At 36.7% G+C, this 19900-nt stretch overlaps 1 protein-coding gene across 6 annotated transcripts in view; it reads right to left on the bottom strand.

The window, feature by feature from the left end:
- Positions 1 to 13740: 13740 nt before the first annotated feature.
- TBC1D19 (TBC1 domain family member 19) overlaps positions 13741 to 19900 on the bottom strand; it is a 147442-nt gene continuing 141282 nt past the window's right edge. For all 6 annotated transcript variants that reach the window (XM_057502139.1, XM_057502138.1, XM_057502140.1 and 3 more), the window contains 3 exons: positions 19227 to 19342; positions 14957 to 15027; positions 13741 to 13948 (listed from right to left, as the gene is read on the bottom strand). In XM_057502139.1, the coding sequence (XP_057358122.1) occupies positions 13874 to 13948; positions 14957 to 15027; positions 19227 to 19342 (262 nt within the window). In that variant the 3' untranslated portion in view covers positions 13741 to 13873. The remainder of the gene's footprint in view (positions 13949 to 14956; positions 15028 to 19226; positions 19343 to 19900) is intronic.

The raw sequence follows: 19900 nt of genomic DNA, 5'->3' as shown, positions 1-19900 counted from the left end.
TTCTAAGGTGATTATTGATATGGTTGAGAATTTTGTTATTTTCTATTTTCTCCATCTGTACTTTGTTTCCTTTTTACTCCTTTTCCGTCTTCTTTTGAACTGCATCATTTTATGATTCCATTTTTTCTCCTTTGGCTTATGAATTATAGCTTTGTTGTTTTAATTTAGTGTTGCTTTAGGCTTCATTATATATATATATCTTTAACTTATCACAGTAAACCTTCAAGTGATAGCATTCCATTCATGTATAGAACTACTTTAAACTGTATATATACTACATCTCTACCCTACTTGCTTTTTTTGCTATTGTTGTCACATATTTTACTTCTACTCCTATATAAACCTCATGATTTAATATTTTTACTTTACATGGTTTAAAAATAGATTTAAATAATAAGAAAAAAGTATACTTACCCACAGTTATAATTTCCAATGCTCTTCATTCTTTTGTGTAGATCCACATTTCCTTCTGACGTCATTTTTTCTCTGCTTGAAGGACTTCCTTTACCATTTCTTTTAAGGCATGTCTGGTGGTAATGACTTCTATCAGCTTTTGAATGTGTGAAAAGAGAATGTTCATTTCCCATTCACTTCTCAAAGATATTTTCACTGGGTACGAATTCTAGATTGACCATATTTTTCTTGTAGTACTTCAAAGATATTGCTTCAGTCTTCTAGCTTGCATGTTTCTGACAAGTAATAACCTATCTTAACCTTATTCGTTTTCACAGAATGGGACTTCTTGGGCTGCTTTTAAGATTTTTCTCTTTATCACTGATTTTAACCAAATTTATGATGTGTCTTATGATTTCCTTATGGTTTTTTTGCTTGGCCTTGTTGATCAACTTGCTCATGAGGGTTTTTATTTTTCATCAAATTTGGAACAATTTTTACCTTTATTTTTCAGATGTGAACCCCCCTCTTCCTTTGGGGATTCCAGTTACAAGTATGATTAGATTGCCTAAGGTTGACAAACAGCTCATTGGTTATCTTTTTTTTTTCCATTTTTTTTCTCTGTATTTCATTTTGAATAGTTTCTATTGTAATATCCTCATGGTTCACTGACCTTTTCTTCTGAAATGTTTAGTATTAAAATATCTGGCTATTTTTCATCACAGACATTGCATTTTTCTCTAGAAGGCTGATTTGGAACTTTTTAATATCTTCCATGTCTCTACTTACTTAACATAGTCAAGTTTTTCTCTAGCTTTTTGAACATATAGGACACAGTTATAAAAATACTGTTTCAATGTCCTTGTTTATATAATCTATCATCCATATCATTTTCAATCAGTTTTGATGTATTGGTTTTTCTCCTATTATGAGTTGAATTTGTCTGCTTCTTTGCATGCCTGGTAATTTTTTAAAATTAAATGCCAAATACTATGAATTTTACCTTGTTGGGAGTTAGATATATTTGGTTTGCATGCCTGTAAATATTCTTGAGCTCTCTTCTGCAATGGAGTTAAGTACTTGGAAACCGTTTGATCTTCAGTCTTGCTTTTAAGCTTTGTTAGGTGGGACCAGGACAGCACTTAGTGTAATACCCCACTAACAAATCAAAACCCTTCTATGTAGTCTGCTAATGCTCCATGAGTTAAGAGGTTTTCCTCTCTCAGGGTGTGAACAGACACCATTTTGGCCCTATGTGAGCTCAGGGGATTGTTCCTTCTAATCCTTTTTGGCAGTTCTTTTTTTTTTGGGTGGGGGGGCTTGGGGAGTTTCCTTACATGCATGCTCTGAGGAAAGCTCCCAGCTGAATAGTTGATGAGGATCTTTTTCAAATCCTTAGTTTTCCTTCTGTGCTCACCTCTCTCTTGTACTGTCTTGTGAACTCATGTTGTCTTGGCTCCCTTGGACTTCAAGTTCCATCTCTTCAACTCAGGGAGACCACCAAATTCTTACTGGGTTCCCCTTCCTATGTTGCATCATGGAAGCTCCATAGGCAGTAAGTTGGGGCAATCATAAGGCTCGCGGTCCTTAGTGCTTGATGTCCCACATCATGAGAACTGTTGTCTTAGTCTGGTTTTTCAGTTGTTTTAGGTGAAGAGTAAATAGTATGATTCCAGTTACTCTGCTGCCTTAGTCTGCTCAGGCTGCTATAACCAAATACTATGAACTGAAAAGCTTAAACAACAGAAACTTATTTCTCACAATTCTGGAGGCTGGGAAGTTTAAGATCAGGTTACTGGCAAGATAAACTTCATTCTAAGACCTGTTCTCTTGGCTTGTAGGTCACCGCTGTATTTCTGTGTGCTCACATGCTATTTTCTTTGTTGTGCTGGAGAGCTCTGGTCTCTTCCTCTTCTTATAATGACACTGATATCATCATGAGGAGTTCATCCTTATGACCCCATCTAAACCTAATTACCTTCCATAGGCCCCATTTCCTAATACCATCACACTCTGTGTTGTTAGGGTTTCAACTTAATGAATTTTGGGGCAACATATTTCATCCAAAACGTCTATCTTAGGCAGAAGCAGATGTCTCCCCTGTGTTTTGAGGAAGACTAAATATACAAGATGTTAATAGTTTGTTTATAAATGATGTTAAGAAACTTTGGGCTAAGCAGTTAATCAGGTTGTTTACTTCAAGAATTTTCAGAGTCTCTAATGGTCTAACATGCAGTGTAAATCTCCAAAAGGAAGACCAGTACTAATCATTTCCCAAATTTATTAATTATGAAATCCTAAAAATGGCAGAGACTTTATCCTACTATTCTGAGATTGCTATTTTTTGCATGATTATGTACCTATTAATTCTATATCCCTGGAAGACAAGAACAGGTTTCATTTCTTCTTGGTAGCTAAAATGTCTAGTGTTAAATATTTTGTATGCACCATCTCACTTAGTTTTCATAGTAACCAGCCCTATTTAGTATTGATTAGCATTTTATAGATGAAGAAATGAAGGCTTATAAATCACAGGTAATTTTACCAAGGTCACATAGCTAGCAAATGGTGGAGATGGGTTTCAAGTCTATGTCTACTAGAGTTTAAACAAAAATATCGAATATTCTGAAAATATTTGTTTTCAACAGTGGTAACTATTCTCTCTGTCTCCAGCACAGGAGTCACTAATATGCATGGTTCTCCATAAAGTACCGGTACAGGAATTCTCACCCTCACTTCCAGCCATCCCCCTCACATGGTATAGGTTTCTGGTGGTTCCTTAAAGAGATTCCTAAAGGTAATGCTGAGAAGTGTTGTCTTGCCAGTGAGTTTCAGCCCCAGACAAGTTCGCTATGGATTCAATGTGACCAAAGAAATTGACAGCAAAACATTCTTGGGGTGAAAGGGTTAGACGCAACTTATTTCCAGGTGGCAGCTCAGTCACTAGAATCCCATTCACTCAGAGCGAGTCTGCACGCAGCAAGCGGGTCTCTGCCTCTGGGCCCCTCTGTCTGCACAGCCCTCTCTCTGCCCACACAGCGGTCCTCTGGGCCTCTGTCCTCGGCACTGCCACCGCTCCAGCCTCTGCTCTTCTGCAGCCTTGCAGCCCTGCCACCCTGTTGCCCAGAGCACTGGGCAGAGCTCTTTATATAGAGTCAACAGTTATGTATTGCCCAGAGGTGTGCAGTGAGCTGGTCAACCAGGGCCAGGTGAGAATCCTGGCCACAGGAACTCTCATTTTATCCACAAGTGTCCTCACAGTAGTTGATTATATTGGCAAGAGAAGTCTGGAGGGTCAAGAATGATGTTTTCCTACTTTCTGGAGAGGCCAGTGACCTTATCCTAGGGCTGAAGTTCTGGGTTGGCCTTCTGTCCAGGGGAGTTCCTGTCTTTCCCACAGTGCCCACTTACAACATTTCTGTACTTGGCTACCAGCCTGGCAGTATCAGACCTCTAACAGAGTTGGGGTTCTATCAGCCTGTCCACAGATCCAGATCTTTCTTCCCATATATGTATTCAAGTCTTTCCATTTTTGTTAGGCTCTTACAAATGAAATATTTTATCATTCAGCCACTTTTCCCCTACACTAGCAAAGGAAGCCCATCAATGCAAAAAATAGTATGCCACTCTTTCGGGGTAAGGCACACAGTCCTTTGAAAGGTCAGAGGGTAAGAGAAAAGCTTGCTTATTTCCCCCTATAGAATTTTACCATTGACATTCTAATCCTCTCATTGATTCATTGATTCATTCATTATCTCTCTCTCCCTCCATGGGTCAGTCTATCACTATGCATGCTATGGGTACAAATTTAGTTATATATTAGAGATAATTTGTTCCTTTCTATTTCATGAAAACTTTGCAGTGATTCCATTTATAATGGAGGGATCCTTTTGTCTGTGTAGTTAAGATAATAACTCCCCAAGCTCTAAGTTGAAAGAATGAATAGAGAAAAGCCAAAGGAGGGAAAGGAGAATCAAATTCATTAGGTGGTGGGGGGAAAATGGCTAAGTCACCAAATTAGTGCAGTGCTAGAGCAGAAACAACCACACTCCTGCTTCTGAAGAAGCCGCTGACTAGAATCGGACCACACCAATCTCAGGCTGCCTGAGGTGATCCCGGCCTCCCGACAGAGTAATGGTCTGGACCACAGCAATAGAAATTATTGTTCAGTCACCTTTCAGAGGATCAACCCATCAACACAACCCTGTTTATCCCACTCTCCATCAGAATTTCAAGATTCTCAGTCATCAGTTCAATTAATTGCCTTCCCTTAATCTGACCCAATTCCCACCTACTAATTCCCACCTTCATTCCTCTCCCTAGTAAACTATTCCCCTGTCTCTGCGAATTCCCAGTTGCCAATGTGAGATCAATAAACTGTTTTTCAACCTCTTCGCTGAAGGTTTTATTCACCTCTTCACTTAACTAAAAGCAGGCAGTATCTTGGGGAAACAGTTTCTCTGCAGCCCTCTCAAATGATTTCTTTTCTCTTACACCTGAAGTGCTTCAGTTATCCTCAATGCCAATTTGAGTTTATGCCCCTTTCCCTCTTGTTAACCCCTACTGTTTCTTTGAGGTTCACACCATCTGGTTACACTACTCTTCCTCCTGTATGTTAGTCACTAACTAGTAACCTCTGGATCTTTCCTCCTTATTCTCAGTTAAACTAGCTTGCAGCTCAGTTTCCTTCTTCATCCTTACTCCTGTCTTCCTTGGTGACTTCAATATGTGATGATTCATCCAACACCATAGACTCCTGGTTTCTTGACATCCTTATATCTTCAACGATGTTGTCTTCTACTCTACCTCAGCTAGCCATCACACCTTACATCTTGGCATCAACAAAAATGGGCCATCTCCCAAATTTCAAATGCAAGTATCTCATTCTGGCTACAGATTTTATCCTTTCAAGTTACTTGCTCAAGTATTCTTCCTTCAAAAGTGCTTTTACTTTTTTGTTGTTACCTTTAATCCATCTATTCCTCTTTATCCATACCTAAACCAACCCCTTATTACCCTTCATTTTCTTCTTTCCTAGCTTATATATATATTTCTAGCTTATGTGACCTATCTTTATAGTTTCTCCCTTGCAGGCTTTAATTTCTTTGCCCTGTTGAATGAGGGTTGAAGGTCCAATAAATAGCAACCTTCTTCCTCCCTGAGTTCTGAATACTTGCGAGAGAAAATTAAAACCTAGGAAAATAAAAGCTGGTGAAGATGATGTATCATCTTTCTCGCTGATCAAGTTAATCCTAGGGAATGTGACTTAATTTTGCAGCAAGGACAGGCTTTTCAAAGCTGAGTTTCAGACTTACGCACTCAGTAGCACACGTACTGAACAACTGCTGGCAACCCTCTCCCCACCCCATACCATGAGATCCAGACTTCCTACAGCTAGGGCAGAGAGGAGCAGTACACATGAAAATATATGTTTACTGTGGACTGCTGTATTCTAAGAGAAAGATGAGAGAGGGGTTGGCTTACATGCCCACTTAATGATCCCAACCTCACTAATATAATTCACTTCTTTCCCCAGGCAGAAAGAGTGAGGAGCATACATACACCAGTGAGCTCCCACCACAGGGAGAGAAACATTAGGACTTGGAAACACATTTCTCCCAACACCTCTCTTCCTTTGTTATACTTGCGTTATAAATGCCCACCTTTCTAGGGTCTTTTCCCTGTCAGTCCCAGAGCAGTAGGAAGTAGTCTTCAGAACACTTTCACACATTTTATTTTATTTGATCGTTAGAATAACTACATGAGAGAAACTGGATAGGTAGAATCACCTGTTTTATAGGTAAGATAATTGAAGCAATGTGAACTGACATATGTTACAATTGATATGATAAACCCAATTTATCTGAGAGGAGATGGCTTAGTTTCTTGTTGCTGTAACAAATTACCACACACTTAGTGGCTTAAAAAAATACAAAGTTATTACCTTATAGCTCTGGTAGTGAAGGGGCTCAGGACAAGTCTCCCTAAATTGTGCCACTTTGGTGTGTGGACTATTTTGAGCTGAATGCAATCAAGACCTTGTGGGCTCAAGTGAAAGTTTTGCCCCTCCCTAACTACTTAGAAAAATCTAAATTGGGGTCTTTCCCAGGATAAAAATTATTATCAGAGATAAATTTTATTTGAGTGACCCATCTGTATGGCAGCACAAACATCCAGTCACCAAACATCTGCTCTTTATTGCCCTGTGCATTGCCCTCTTCCCCTTAAAACTTCAAAACCCTACCCATTTTTAGCTCAGGAGGGCATATATACCTCATTTTACTTATCTTTGAACCTGTGATGCATGTGGGGTTCCCCCACACATACAAAGTTAAATTGGACTTTATTCTGTTAATCTGTCTCATGTCAATTTAATTCTTAGACAAATTAGGAGAACCTTGAAGGGTACAGGAACAATTTTTCCTTCCCAGCAGAGGTCAGAAGTCCTAAAATCAAGATATCAACAAGGCTGAGTTCCTTCTGGAAGCTCTAGTGGGAGAATCCATTACCTTGCCATCTCCAGCTGCTAGAGGCTACCTGCATTCCTTGGCTCATGACCCCTTCCCCCATTTTTAAAGCCAGCAGCATAGCATCTTCACATCCCTCTCTGACTCTGAAACTCCTGTCTGACTCCCTCTTTCCCCTGTTAGGGCCCTTGCCATCACATTGGGCCCACCTGATAATCCTGGATAATGTCGCCATCTCAAAATCCTTAATTTTGTCACACAAGCAAAGTGCCTTTTGATATACAAGGTAATATATTTACAGGATTTAGGGATTGGGACATTAATATCTTTGGGGGACCATTATTCTTCTAATGGAAGTATGGCACCATTGGTTTGAAAAAGAGGTGTTAGTACTTTTGATGGAAATAGAATGCTGTCTCATCATATTTGTCACTGAAAAATCAAACATACAAATAAATATAAACATTGAGTGCCCAGCATAGTACTTTTTGTTCAGAGTAAGCATTTAATGTTTGTTGAATACATATATGCACATCACATATCTAAAAAAAGTTTTAAGGATAAATAGTTGGTGTAATACAAAAACAATCTCCTAAGTAACATAACAAAGGCACTGATACTACTAAGGCCAACTGCGTAAGTTGAAAGAATGATTTGAAGAAAAGTTTTTGAATCATCAGTGATACAAAGTTTAACAAATTATTTTCATGGTGTATCAGTATGTCTCCTCACCATATTCTGTATCTGTTTCATTTCCTCCCACTGTTTTATACCTAAATTGGCCAAACTATTTAACTGATATATATTTGAAATATTTATTGCACTTATTCAAGAAAGAGATGTATTTGATTTAAAACTAGGTGAGCTGCAACACTTCTACATTCTATTGCAGGTTTGAAGAAAGAGAAATAAAAGGCATATAGATTTGGAAAAAATGTAAAATTGTCTTTATTTATTGACGACATATTGTATATGTAGAATATTCCAGGGAAACTACAAAAAGGAAGTAGTGAGTAGAAGTAATAAGTAAGTTTAGCAAGGCCTCAGGATACAAGGTCAATATAAAAAAAATCAATTGTATTTCTATATATTGACAAACCATTTTAAATTGAAATAAAAAATGACACAATAGCATAAAATGTGAAATAATTAGAGATAATTAGAACAAAATATGTGTAAGAACTCTACATGGATAACTATAAAATATTGCTCTGTGAAATTAGAGAAGACTTAAATGGAGAGATATTCCATGTTCATGGATTGACAGACTCAATATAGTTAAGATATCAATTGTCCCCCAAACTCATCTACAGATTCAATGCTATCACAATAAAAATGCCAGCAGCTTTTTTTTTGTACAATGGGAGAAACTGATTCTAAAAGTATTTCTAGAAATGCAAAGAACTTAGACTAACCAAGATAATTTTGATGAAGGTGAACGAAATTAGAGGATTTACACTACCTGATTTCAAGACTTACTCTAAAGCTACAAAAATCAAGACAGTGTGGTATTGGAATAAATTTATGGAGCCAAACAGAGTCCAGAAATAAGCCCATAGAAATAAAAGCAATTGATTTTTATGCAGAGGTGCTGATGTAAAAGGGACAGGATAAGTTTTTTTTAGCAATGGCACTGAAACAACAGTATATCCATATATAAAAACATGACCTTCAACCCTTAATTTGTATCATATACAAATTTCTTTTTTTAAAATCATAGGCCCAAATGTAAGACCTAAAACTGTATCATTTCTAGAAGAAAACAGGCAAAAAAACCTTTGATCTTAAGATATACAAAGATTTCTTAGGACACAAAAAATATGAACCATAAAAGAAATTAGATAAACTGATTCAACAAAATTAAAACTTCTGCTCTTTAAAATGTAGTTAATAAAATAAAGAGACAAGCCACAGGATGGGAGGAAATGTTACAAACGATAAGTGTATCCAGAATAAAGACTTCTTACAACTTAAGATAATTGATTAAAAATGGACAAAAGACTTGAACAGACACTACAAAAGAAGATGTAAAAATAGCAAATAAGCATGAAAAGACACTCAACATTGTTAGTAATTAGGAAAATGCAAATTAAAACCAAATATTAGAATGATTAACACTATAATACCAAGTGATGGTGAGGATTTGGAGCAACTAGAACTCTTACACATTGCTAGTGGGAATATAAAATTACAGAATCACTTCAAAAAAAATTTGGAGGTTTCTTAGAAAGTTAAACTCATGTCTACATATATGTCAACAATTCTATTCAAAAGGAATGAAGATATACGTCCACATGAAAGATTGTATCCAAATATTTATAGTAGCTGTATCTATAATACACCAAAAAATGAGAACAGGGATACCCATTAACAAATGGATAAACAAATTATATGAAATAGTCATACAATGAAATATGATTCAATAATAAAAAGGAATGGATAACTAAGCACATAACAAATGGATGAATCTCAAAACATTATGCTGAACAAAAAAAGCCAGAAACAAAGTGGTACATATGTATGATTCCATTTACATGAAACTCTAGGAATAAAATTTAATCTGTAGAGACAGAGAAGAAAGTGGTCATCTGGAATGAATGTGTATATGCGAGACCAAATGGGAAGGGGTTTAAAGAGAAGTGTTTCAGGTGATGGAAATGTTCTGAACCTTGACTGTGGTGGTGGTGATGTAGGTACATACATTTTTCATGACTTACAGAATTGTACAATAAAACTGCATACATTTTTGTACATGAATTACAACTTAATAAAGTTGCTTTAAATGAAGAAAACTGAGTGAGTTGAAGGGTTTATGTTTTTTTCTCTCAAAATATTTTTCCTTTTTGGTCTTCCACAGGCAACTTTACAAGTCAATTTAGTGGATAAAATAGCTGTGTAACACTGAACAAGTAAGTTATTACTCTGAACTGAGCAAGGTGCCTCACTAGTAAAATGAAAAAAATTAGATTAGATGACTTCATTTGCTCCTTCAATAAACTTTTATTAAAGTCCACTGGGGCAAACACTGTATCAGGTTATAGAAATATAAGGCCAAAAAAGAAACTATTTTTGCCCTTAAGGGGTCACAGTCTAGCAGAAGAGAAAGAAAAACCAACATATTATGATACAGCTTATATATATTTAGAGTATGTGGAGAATTCACAAGAGAAGCTGTCTTCCCTGATGATGCAACACCTGAGCTAGGTTTTGAGGTACAAGTGAGAGTTAGGTAAACAAGGAAGAGAAGGCATTCCAAGCAGAGGGTGCTGTATGGGCAAAGGGCCAAAGGAGAGAGACATACCACGTGTTCAAGGTACTTCAAGTACCTCTGGAACACAGAAATCAACCTTGTAAAGTCACAGAATGTCTTAACTGAAAAAAAGTTTTAAAAGATTCCTCTAGTTTAAACAGTGTGTACACAGGGGTTCTGTACCAAATCATGATACCCACATTGTAGTGAGTCATCTAACAGGTAAAATAACTGTACCTTCAGTTAGGATCCTTTCTGTCGCAAAGAGAATCTTTTGGCTCATGTAATGAAATAGTCCAGGAGAAACTGGTGGAGTGTGATGGGGATCAACGAGGTCAACACGGCAGCTTTTTACTTTTCCCATTCCTAGGCTGTGGCAACTCCAGAGCCTATAATCCTCTCTTTTTCATATCCAGCTTCTCTGAAAGATTAAAGCAAAGCCTTGTAATCAAGTTTCATTGGTCTTTATTGTTCTTACATTATTCACTGATCTTCAAGCAATCCCTATGGCCAGAGGGATGGAACATGGTGACTGTCTTGGCCAGGACCCAGGGGTCCTGGGGTAGGAGTCAGCCTCATCTGAAGCCTAGAGGAGAGGATAGATTTCCAAATAAAAATTAGAGCCTTTGTGGAAGAAGGGAGACCAGGTATTGAGAAGGAATTATATTTTAAGAAAAACAGATTACAAAATTTTTAGAAAAGTCAAGGGATACAAATACATATGGACAAATTTCTTCTTTCACCTTCCATATCTAAGACTAGTCAATGAAAACTGGTTTCAGAATAAAGTGATATGAGAGTCAACACATATACAAAAAACTATCACTCGATATCCTAAGCACCATGTTAATGGATGAGCAGTTTTATGAGAATAAAGAAAAGGGCATAATTAATTCTGATTCACAACCTCCAGGTTATTTTCATAATAGAGGAGATTTTCTTAGTTGGGCCTTGAAAAGTGGAGGTCCTTCTGGCAGAGACAAAGTGCACTGCCATAGCTGGTTGAGGATCAGCATGTAATCTATAGGATAATGAATCAATGTGGGAATACAGGAACGGAAGGACCGACTTGCGGAGAATTTTCCCTGTGATGCTATAGAGCCTGGACTTTATCCTTTAAGCAATGGGGTATTGTCTAAATTTTAAGCAAGGAAGTGACATAATCAACTCTGTACTTAGAGAGCTGTAGGAAAAGATTAGATACTTCCTGAGACAAGAAGGAAGGAGTTAAGTACAGGGGATAAAGCTAAGTTTTGAACTGGAAGGCTAAACAAGTTCAAACCTAATAGTCACTATTTTCTCTATGAAATAGGAAGAAAGAGTACATGCTGAGTGTACAGGGGTGCTATGCAGTTAAGACAAACTGAAAATTTCAATTAGCTAGAATGCTATATTACCAAAACATTGTAACCAAAATGATTGTTCAATAAACTCTTACATAATATAAGCTCATACATACTTCATTTGAGGGTGAACTGAAATCCAGAAGAGCCAAATATAATTTGTCTATTGGGCTATTTCACCCTCAGTGTGTATACCATAGATAGAAAAGTTATATAATGATCACTGGTCACTCAACTCATTGTGATCACTGGCAGAGCATATATGAGGGCTGTTTGGGGCTGACAGGAGATGATGTGGGAGAAAGCAGAAGGAAGCTGAGAGAGGTAATACGAGGAAGGAGTTAGAGATGGAGGGGGCGTGAGGGTCCTCAATGCAGTATTTTAACAAGCAGCCAAGAGCAGCAGCACATGGCCAAGAGAGGTTTGTGACAGCAGCAAACTGTCGCAGGCTACCAGCTTTGGTTTGGGATTCAGATTCAGAACTACTGGTTGGAACCACCAGTTCCAAATTAAAGGACCTACTGAGCCATAGTCCATTCATTTTTTTATAAACACAGTCTCAAATTATCAAATAAAGTCACACAGATGCTAATGAATTTGGGCGTTATTAATATATTATCATCCTCTACCACTTAACCTTGAAATGTCATATTACCAAAAACATCTTATATTTACTTGGTGCTTTGCAGTTAAAATAAAATCACTGTCAAATATATTTTCTCATTTGGTCTTACTCAACCCTGTAAGGCAAACAGAGCAAATACAGTAATTTCCTGCTGTCTGTCCTTGCTCCTCCCACCCCCTTACAGATAAGACAGGTTAAATTATCTAGGGACTTTAAGCTAGCACAAGAACTCCCTCGTCTAGTGTTTTTCCTACTAGACCACTACATTGCTGCTTTTAAAAAGGCTTACGAATATTCTTCTAAAGAAAGAAGCCAAAGGACATGTACACATTTGACCTTAACCATTCAAAACTTGCTTTCTTCCTAACAGAAAAGAGAGAACAGTCCTAAGTGTGTGCTTATCCCTATGGTGAACATGCATCTGCACACACAATGGCAGAGCATGTGATTATGACTGTCACCTTCAAAGGCAATAAAACGGAATTTATTTTTAATCAGTCATGGAGTGAAATTATTTAGTCCTCATAAGTCAACAAGTACCTGATGAATAAAAGCATATAACAGACATTTTTGAAGTAATAACTGGTTGTATCAAACTCTACCACACTTGCAGTCTTGTGTTAAACCTCATACATTTCCTAATATATATGGTCTCTAATTAAAGACTCAGGAAATACATTTGGATAAAATTCCAGGCATTCAGTAAGAGTATCAGTTGACTTAGAGTTCTGCTGAAATGATCAGCATCTTGAATTTGAGTCTAAAATCAAAAGACAATGGTTTTAGACTTTTTTCCCACACTCTATTATTCTGTATTAGACAGGTGGTAGGTCTTTATGAAGTAATACAAAATAAGGCCCTTCACTTATAATAAAAACCAAAATAAGACTGATGCCTTGCGTAATGTCTTCAGTTCAAGAATGAATTTACAGTCTCTATTCCAGTCTCAGCTGCTCTACCCTACGGGAAAATCTTGTTAAACCAAGCTTCAGCAAAAGTGGACATGGTTTTGATTCTTCATCCCCTTCACTGACTCCTTGGGCGTCTTCTCTGTATACTTCCAAAGTACAGAATCTGGCGATGGGCCTCAGCAGTGTCGAGTCTTCTAAACTAAGAGATGGAAGGTCCAGAAGTTGAAGGGATCACTCCATAATTTTCATTTTTCAGAAACTGATAAATAAAATACTGTTAAATGGACACAATTGCATTTGACCTTCCCCAGTAGAGACCTTTGAGAGAGAAATAAAGTGTAGCAGGACCTAGAAGATCTCTAGTGAGAGAAATGTTGTTGGAAACATCAAAGTACATCTAAATTCCTACTTAAAAGCATTGTGTTTTTCAAGTCTGCCCACATCCTACCCCACCCCAGCTCTTAGTGAAGAGCAATATATAAGACATAATGATATATTATCTAGAGATAAATTTACCAACTGACATAAGATAATTATCCCAGAGGTTACATTACCTCTTCAAATTTATTACAGTATCGTCAATCCTTATTGCATATATTGTTACATGCCTCTTATAAATCAGGATTACATATATAGTATTTTCAATTTAAGCAGAAGTTGTGTCTATTGCTTCTCTCTTGAAAATCAGCAGCATGCAGTACAATATTTGGTCTGCAGAGTTATTGTTTCAAAAAGTGAAAAACTACTTAGGTTTAACTGAGGAGGGAACATGATCTTTATTGGCTTATATGCAAAGTTTCATTTTGGTTTTATGCAGAATTTGCATAGTTCATGATTAGTTTCTAGTGAAAAACTAGATGTGTTGTCGGTGACCTTGAAGAAGATCATGTGACAGTGGCAAACAGAAAAATTTGAAGAAGAGGCATAACTTTTAAAGTAGAAAGGTCAGCAAGAACTGCCTGAAACAAAAAACAAAAAGAACTATTAGTATTAGTATTCTGATCAACAATGTGAAGCCCATGAAATCAGTACAACAGAAACGCCATTACAGTGTAATTCTGGCACTGACACACACTCTCAGTTCTTCAGATTTTCCCTAAATCTCTGTGCTGAAGCCACAACTTCTCTTTTCTGAATTACCTTAATGTTAGTAGCAACATGTACAAAATGCTAAATGTGCAGTAGAAAATAACCTTGACTTTAGCCTAGAGCCTTCTTCAAATATACAAGGTAGCATGAGTTTATAAGAGGTCTAACATTTCAAGTTGCTTCTATAAATAAACGTACATTATGAATCCTAGTCCCGTTATACTAGTATAAGGAGTAACTGACTTCAGGAAATCATTCTGAGATGGAACTAGTGTTTATTTAGTGGCAAGATGGATAAACATCCTCTTCCCTTTAAACAAAAGATGTAGGCAGCTATTTTAAGGATAAAAATGTACATTTCTATGAGAGATAACAAATAGAGTAATATGATGAGCCACTATTTAATTGAGCCATGTTTCAGGTATAAATTATACTACTGAAAACAAACCAGCTTTAAATAATTAACTCACAACTCAAAATAACCAAAAGGCCTTTGCATCTTTATGATCCAAACACTTGCTCTTTCACCCTTTCAACTAGTTTTTCTTTGTTCTTTGAGCATAACACATAGATGGGAACAATAATAAGGAAACACAACGTAAGCCCCAATACTTTCTATTAAAATTACTAGGTATCTTGATCCCCATAATGGTTATAATGGTTTCCTATAATAATCTTACTTATGACTCCTTTACAAGAAGACTGGTTTCAAGTAATTAAGGGATTTTGAATACTTAGCTTGGAACTTACAGGTTTTACCCAAGTTAGAAAATTAGGCTGTGAGTAATGTGTGTCCTATGCATCTGAGACTGAAGTGCCCAAGCCTGGCAATCTCTCAGGAACTATTTCCATCCCATCCAAGTGAAACTTATCCTTACTTCAGCTGCAGCCAGTGATGTCACCTCCATCAGGTTCACCGCTCGGAAAGCAAACACAGCAGCTGCCAGCACTGGAAAAGAATACACACTGTTTCAGCTGCTGGCCTGTGCACCAGCCCAACAAATCCACTGCTGTGCACACAAGCACGAGAGCTCAGAACTAGTGCTGTACATGCCTCCATGCCTGCATTCTGAGTTAAGATCTTGTGATGAATGGAAATTGTCTCCTTTGGAGAGTCAGACAGTGGATGAAGTGAATCCCATAGTTTTGGGAAAAAGGAAAATTAATGGTCTTTAAAAAGCCATTTTATACATTGCTTCTTTTATATGTACCACTTAAATTATAATAGTTTTTAAATGGCATGAAGATCTAATGACTGTCTTATAAATTAAGGTGTTTCTTACTAACGCACTAGAGAGGCTTCTGAGAAGTCATGTGGAGACTGAATTTTTAAAAATAGCAGATAATATTTTGTATGTATCAAGGAGGTGTCCTGATAGAAATGTGGCAAGAAAGCATTTTCCTTAAAAATATTTTAATGATATTTTGTATAGTATTTGTATATAATATTTTATATTCAGCATTGACTTTCTTCGAGTGCCATGAATAAATGTGTCTGTGAGCTGGCAGCATGGGATTGATCCTGAAACTTACATTAATGTTAGCTACAGGAAAAAGAAGTTGAAACCTTGAAAAAACAAACCACTATAAGACATATTGAAAGTTAGTAAATGTGAGTAGAAAACAACATTTGAGTTTTGTTTCCCTTAATGATATGCATATGAAGAGAGTAATACTGGCTTGTAATCCTTCTACTACATAATCTACTGTAAAACCCCATGTGAGGGATGCGCCACCATGAACAACGGGAGGACCCACGTAAGGGGTGGGCAAGCCTGGTGAGGAGACAGTGCTGCCTGGGAATGACTTCTGATTCCTCCCCACCCCCGCCCCCTTTTATCATCACCAGTGGTGGTACTGCACTCTCTACACAGGCCTTCAAGGAAGCAAATGCCAAGGACTCTTCAAAATTATTTGGAAACTGGTTCCCAAGTACAATGCACAACTAATGCAATGCATATATCTATATGTATATATATGTGTATATATATATATGTACATATATCTATAAAATACATTTTTTACTATGGGAGTAATAATAATGATAATGGTAATAGCAGTTAATCCTCACATCAACTCTGTGAGCTATGTAAGTACTGTTGTTAGTGCCATCTAATGTGGAAGCTAAGGCACAGTGGATTTGATGACATGTTCAGAGTTGCACAGGTAGAAAATAGCACAGTGAATACTCAACCTTCACTCTGGAGCATCTAACTACCATGTGATGACATTACTGAGATTGAAGGTAAGTAGTAATGACTCATCCCTGACATGACAATTTGCATGCTTTCCTAAGAATCGACTTCTCTGCTGTCCTTCAGAAGGTTTCCAGAGATGGCATGGAGGATGATGCCACAGTGGTCCTAGGCTCTGACAAGTGGGAGGTTGTGCTTGAGGAGTAGAAGTCAGGACAAGGCCTCTTAATTTCCTCAGATAAAGGCAGAGTGCAGCCACATCAGACTGGAAGCAAAGGCATTCTTTTAGGGGACAACAGATTTTGGACAGTCTGGCAAAAAAGCATTAGAACTATTTAGGAAAATTTGGGTGAAAAAGTTGGTGGTGGTAAAACAAAATTTAAAAGGTCAAATCAGCAGGGATAATTTAATGTGTAACAAAAGATATAAGAGATCTGAGACAAAGAATTTACCCTTTAATTGAGAGGGAGAAAACTTAAGTACTTTAAAGTCACTAAGCTTCTATGTTTACAAGAGTATCAAGAAAATAATTTCTGTGGACCAGCAACTTGTTTATAGTTTCCTAACATCTGGAATGATATTTGACAGTGGAGACATTTTACAAGCTAAAGAGTGTGATTACGACTTTCTTTTTTGTACATAATTTAACAGCGTTGGCAAAAACTTGACAGAATGATCAAATTTTCTGCTGTAGCAGGAAGGAATTTTACATGGCGGGAAACTGTTTTTCCAAAGGTAGATAAGGGGGAAAAAGATCAGTTCACTAATTGACCTCAACACCCAAAATGCTTATGTGCTCACAACCTTTATTTATCTTGGTGTCACATCACGGAAGTTCCTTTCTGTCTGCTTCATGTTTGGTTTGCCCAGCCCTTCCGCAGAACAGGTTTGTTTGCCAAGGAGAAAAGGTCTCTACTTTGGGATATTTTCAACTGAAATCATACTATATATGAAATATACAAACTATAATATTTACTTTTCATCAGTCATTCTCATTACTTTAATTATAAGAAACTCTATCATGAACATTGACACCTTTGCTTTAAACTGTTTTTCAAAAGGCCCTAATTAATTTGCAATTAATTTTTAAAACATTCAGGGAAAGTGAATGGATGCAACAGTGTGGACTGCATTTCTATCAGTAATTTTTTAATTAATATATTGAGCTCACAGCAGAGTGCCTAGCTTAGATAAAATACAGTATTCAACATTCACTTATTTTTTTACTTTAGTTCGTTGAGGAGTAATAAGTCACAGAATGAAAGAACTTACATTTAGAGGCTTTGAAGTTCTTCCAATTCAACATCTCTTTCATAGTAGAAAGCCCCTTAACCTTCAGGTGACAGTTAAAAAACCCATTCTACTTTTGTAAAGTCCTAGTAATTAGAAAATACTTTCTTATACTGAACCCCTTTCTTTAACATGCTCTAATATCTTTTTAAAATGATACAAAAACCTATATACAATACTCTTCAAAATTTATGACATACTCAGAGGAGAGTTATTCAGAAGTATAAAGTCTAAAATCCAGCTGCCTGAGAAATGGCTGCAGAAAACAAGGCTTCTTAGCCTGGAAAATAGAAGACCGGGGGAAGGAGAGGAACTGATGGTAGAAAAAACATGGTAAGACAGGGGTTACCCAGCCCAGAAGTGTTCAAACAGAGAATGAGTACTGCCTGTCAGAAATATTTTTAAAAAGTTATACTTGATGATATCTACAATTCCTTCTTTCTCTAAGTTATGTGTGTTACTGCAGTTCAGCCAAAAGAGATGAGGGCAGATCATTATTTCCTAACTCATATTTGTATGGGCTCTAAAAACAATTGAGAAAGAAAGATTCTAAGTGTTGTTAAACAGTAAAAGATATCTCTCATTATACCAGGGGTAACATTTATCTTCATAGCACTTTATTATTACTCTAATTTTTTTTTCAAAATGCCACCCAATCACTCTAGAACTCTCAGCATTCAAGAATATGTTAATATAGTACCTAGAGAATCTTCTGCAAGAAAAAGGTCTTCTTCAAATTAGCATTATTTTCACAATCGCCCAGAGAGCTGTCTTTACAACATTATCAACAAGTGGTAAAGAAACTAAGGCTCACACAAGTTAAATAATTTGCTCAATATCACACACAACTGGAGAAGGTTGGACCCAGTACTCTGTCAACTTTTCTACTCTCTATCCATTGTTGTGAAAATCTTGTGATATTTATTAGAATTTTCTGATAATCCCAATAATAAAAATAACTGTCTATTTTGCATAAGAAAAGCAAAATAATATAATTCATAAGAAATCTGTGCCCTATGTATTATCACACAGTTGCTTTATGTGTATATCTGTTGTAAGAACTGCTTAATTATTAAATAAGAGATGAATCTATGGCTTTCTGAGAAAAAGATGAAATACTTTTTGGCTTAAGAGAATACCTAAAAGGGGAAACTCAGCCAGCAGGGCAGGCATCAGAGACTTAGCAAAAAGGAAAAGATTTTGAATTCAGTACAAACTGCAGTCCAGAAGAGCTATTCAGGGATGCTCAGTCTTGGTTTGGGTTTTAGGTAATAGTTGAACTGGAGCACAGAACAGATGCTAAGATGGTCAGAGAAGTCCTGGAATAGAACAGAAAGATACCTGTATTCTGCTGCACAGACCTCACAGCTGCTGACAGGGAGTAAACTCTGGCTGGACTAAAAGTAGGGGAAGAGAAATGGATTTTCTTGGGAGCAAAGAAGACAGTTTAGGAACACAATGATGTTAGGCAGTTACACAGAAGTATCTAGACTGCTGAACCTTAGTACTTGTCTTCTAAGGCAGATAAATCTACTAAATGTTCACAAATGAGAAATGACAGAACTGAAGACTCCAATTCCGATCACAAATGGTGAATGTCAGAAAGGAAAGGTGTTTTACTGTAGAAACAGCATGTGTTTTACAAACAAGAACTTACTCTTACCAGCAAGAATTTCCAGAGAATTGTATCCTAGGATTCTATCCCACAAAAGCAAGAGTTGATCTGTGGCTAAGTATCCAGAAAAAGCTCGAACCATCCACTTAAATGATATGCGTAGTCTGTATGAAAAGAAATGAGAAAATAAATTTTACCAGTGGATTTTTTTCTTACAAAAAAGGTAGTACCAGAAGAGCCCAACCAAAGCTATTGTTACAGAAACTCTTCTGTGAGTCCTAGAACACGTGAGTATTTAAAACTCAAGTACTCTCTTAAAACCTGCAAAAGTGCAATGGTGAGAAGCTATGAGTCCTCAAATTAGTGGGCTCAAAGTATTTAGAGGAAGAATTGTATCTGCTGGATCTTCTTTTATGTTACAGTTCAGTCTTTAGAAAAAAATCACTTCCATGTTTTGCTTTTCAGTATGTGTACTAATTAGCTATCAATGAAGTTTCTTATAGTCAACAGTTCTAGGCAAGACATGATCATCTGAATTGTTATTAAAAATATGTGAAAGAGTGCTTGACAGCTGCATATTTTTCCAATTCAATACATTTATTTCCATATTTTAGTCAAATGGCTACATAGGATGAATAAAATAAAATAATAGGTAGGAGTTTTTGAAGACAATGAAAAATAGTTTTCATGCTGCAAGGGACCTAAAAAAAGATTTCTAGATT

The sequence above is a fragment of the Manis pentadactyla genome, chromosome 5 (genome assembly GCF_030020395.1).
Source record: "Manis pentadactyla isolate mManPen7 chromosome 5, mManPen7.hap1, whole genome shotgun sequence".
Taxonomy (NCBI): Eukaryota; Metazoa; Chordata; class Mammalia; order Pholidota; family Manidae; genus Manis; species Manis pentadactyla.
Note: the sequence above shows the minus strand (reverse complement) of the source record. Positions and strands in the feature narration are given on the sequence as shown.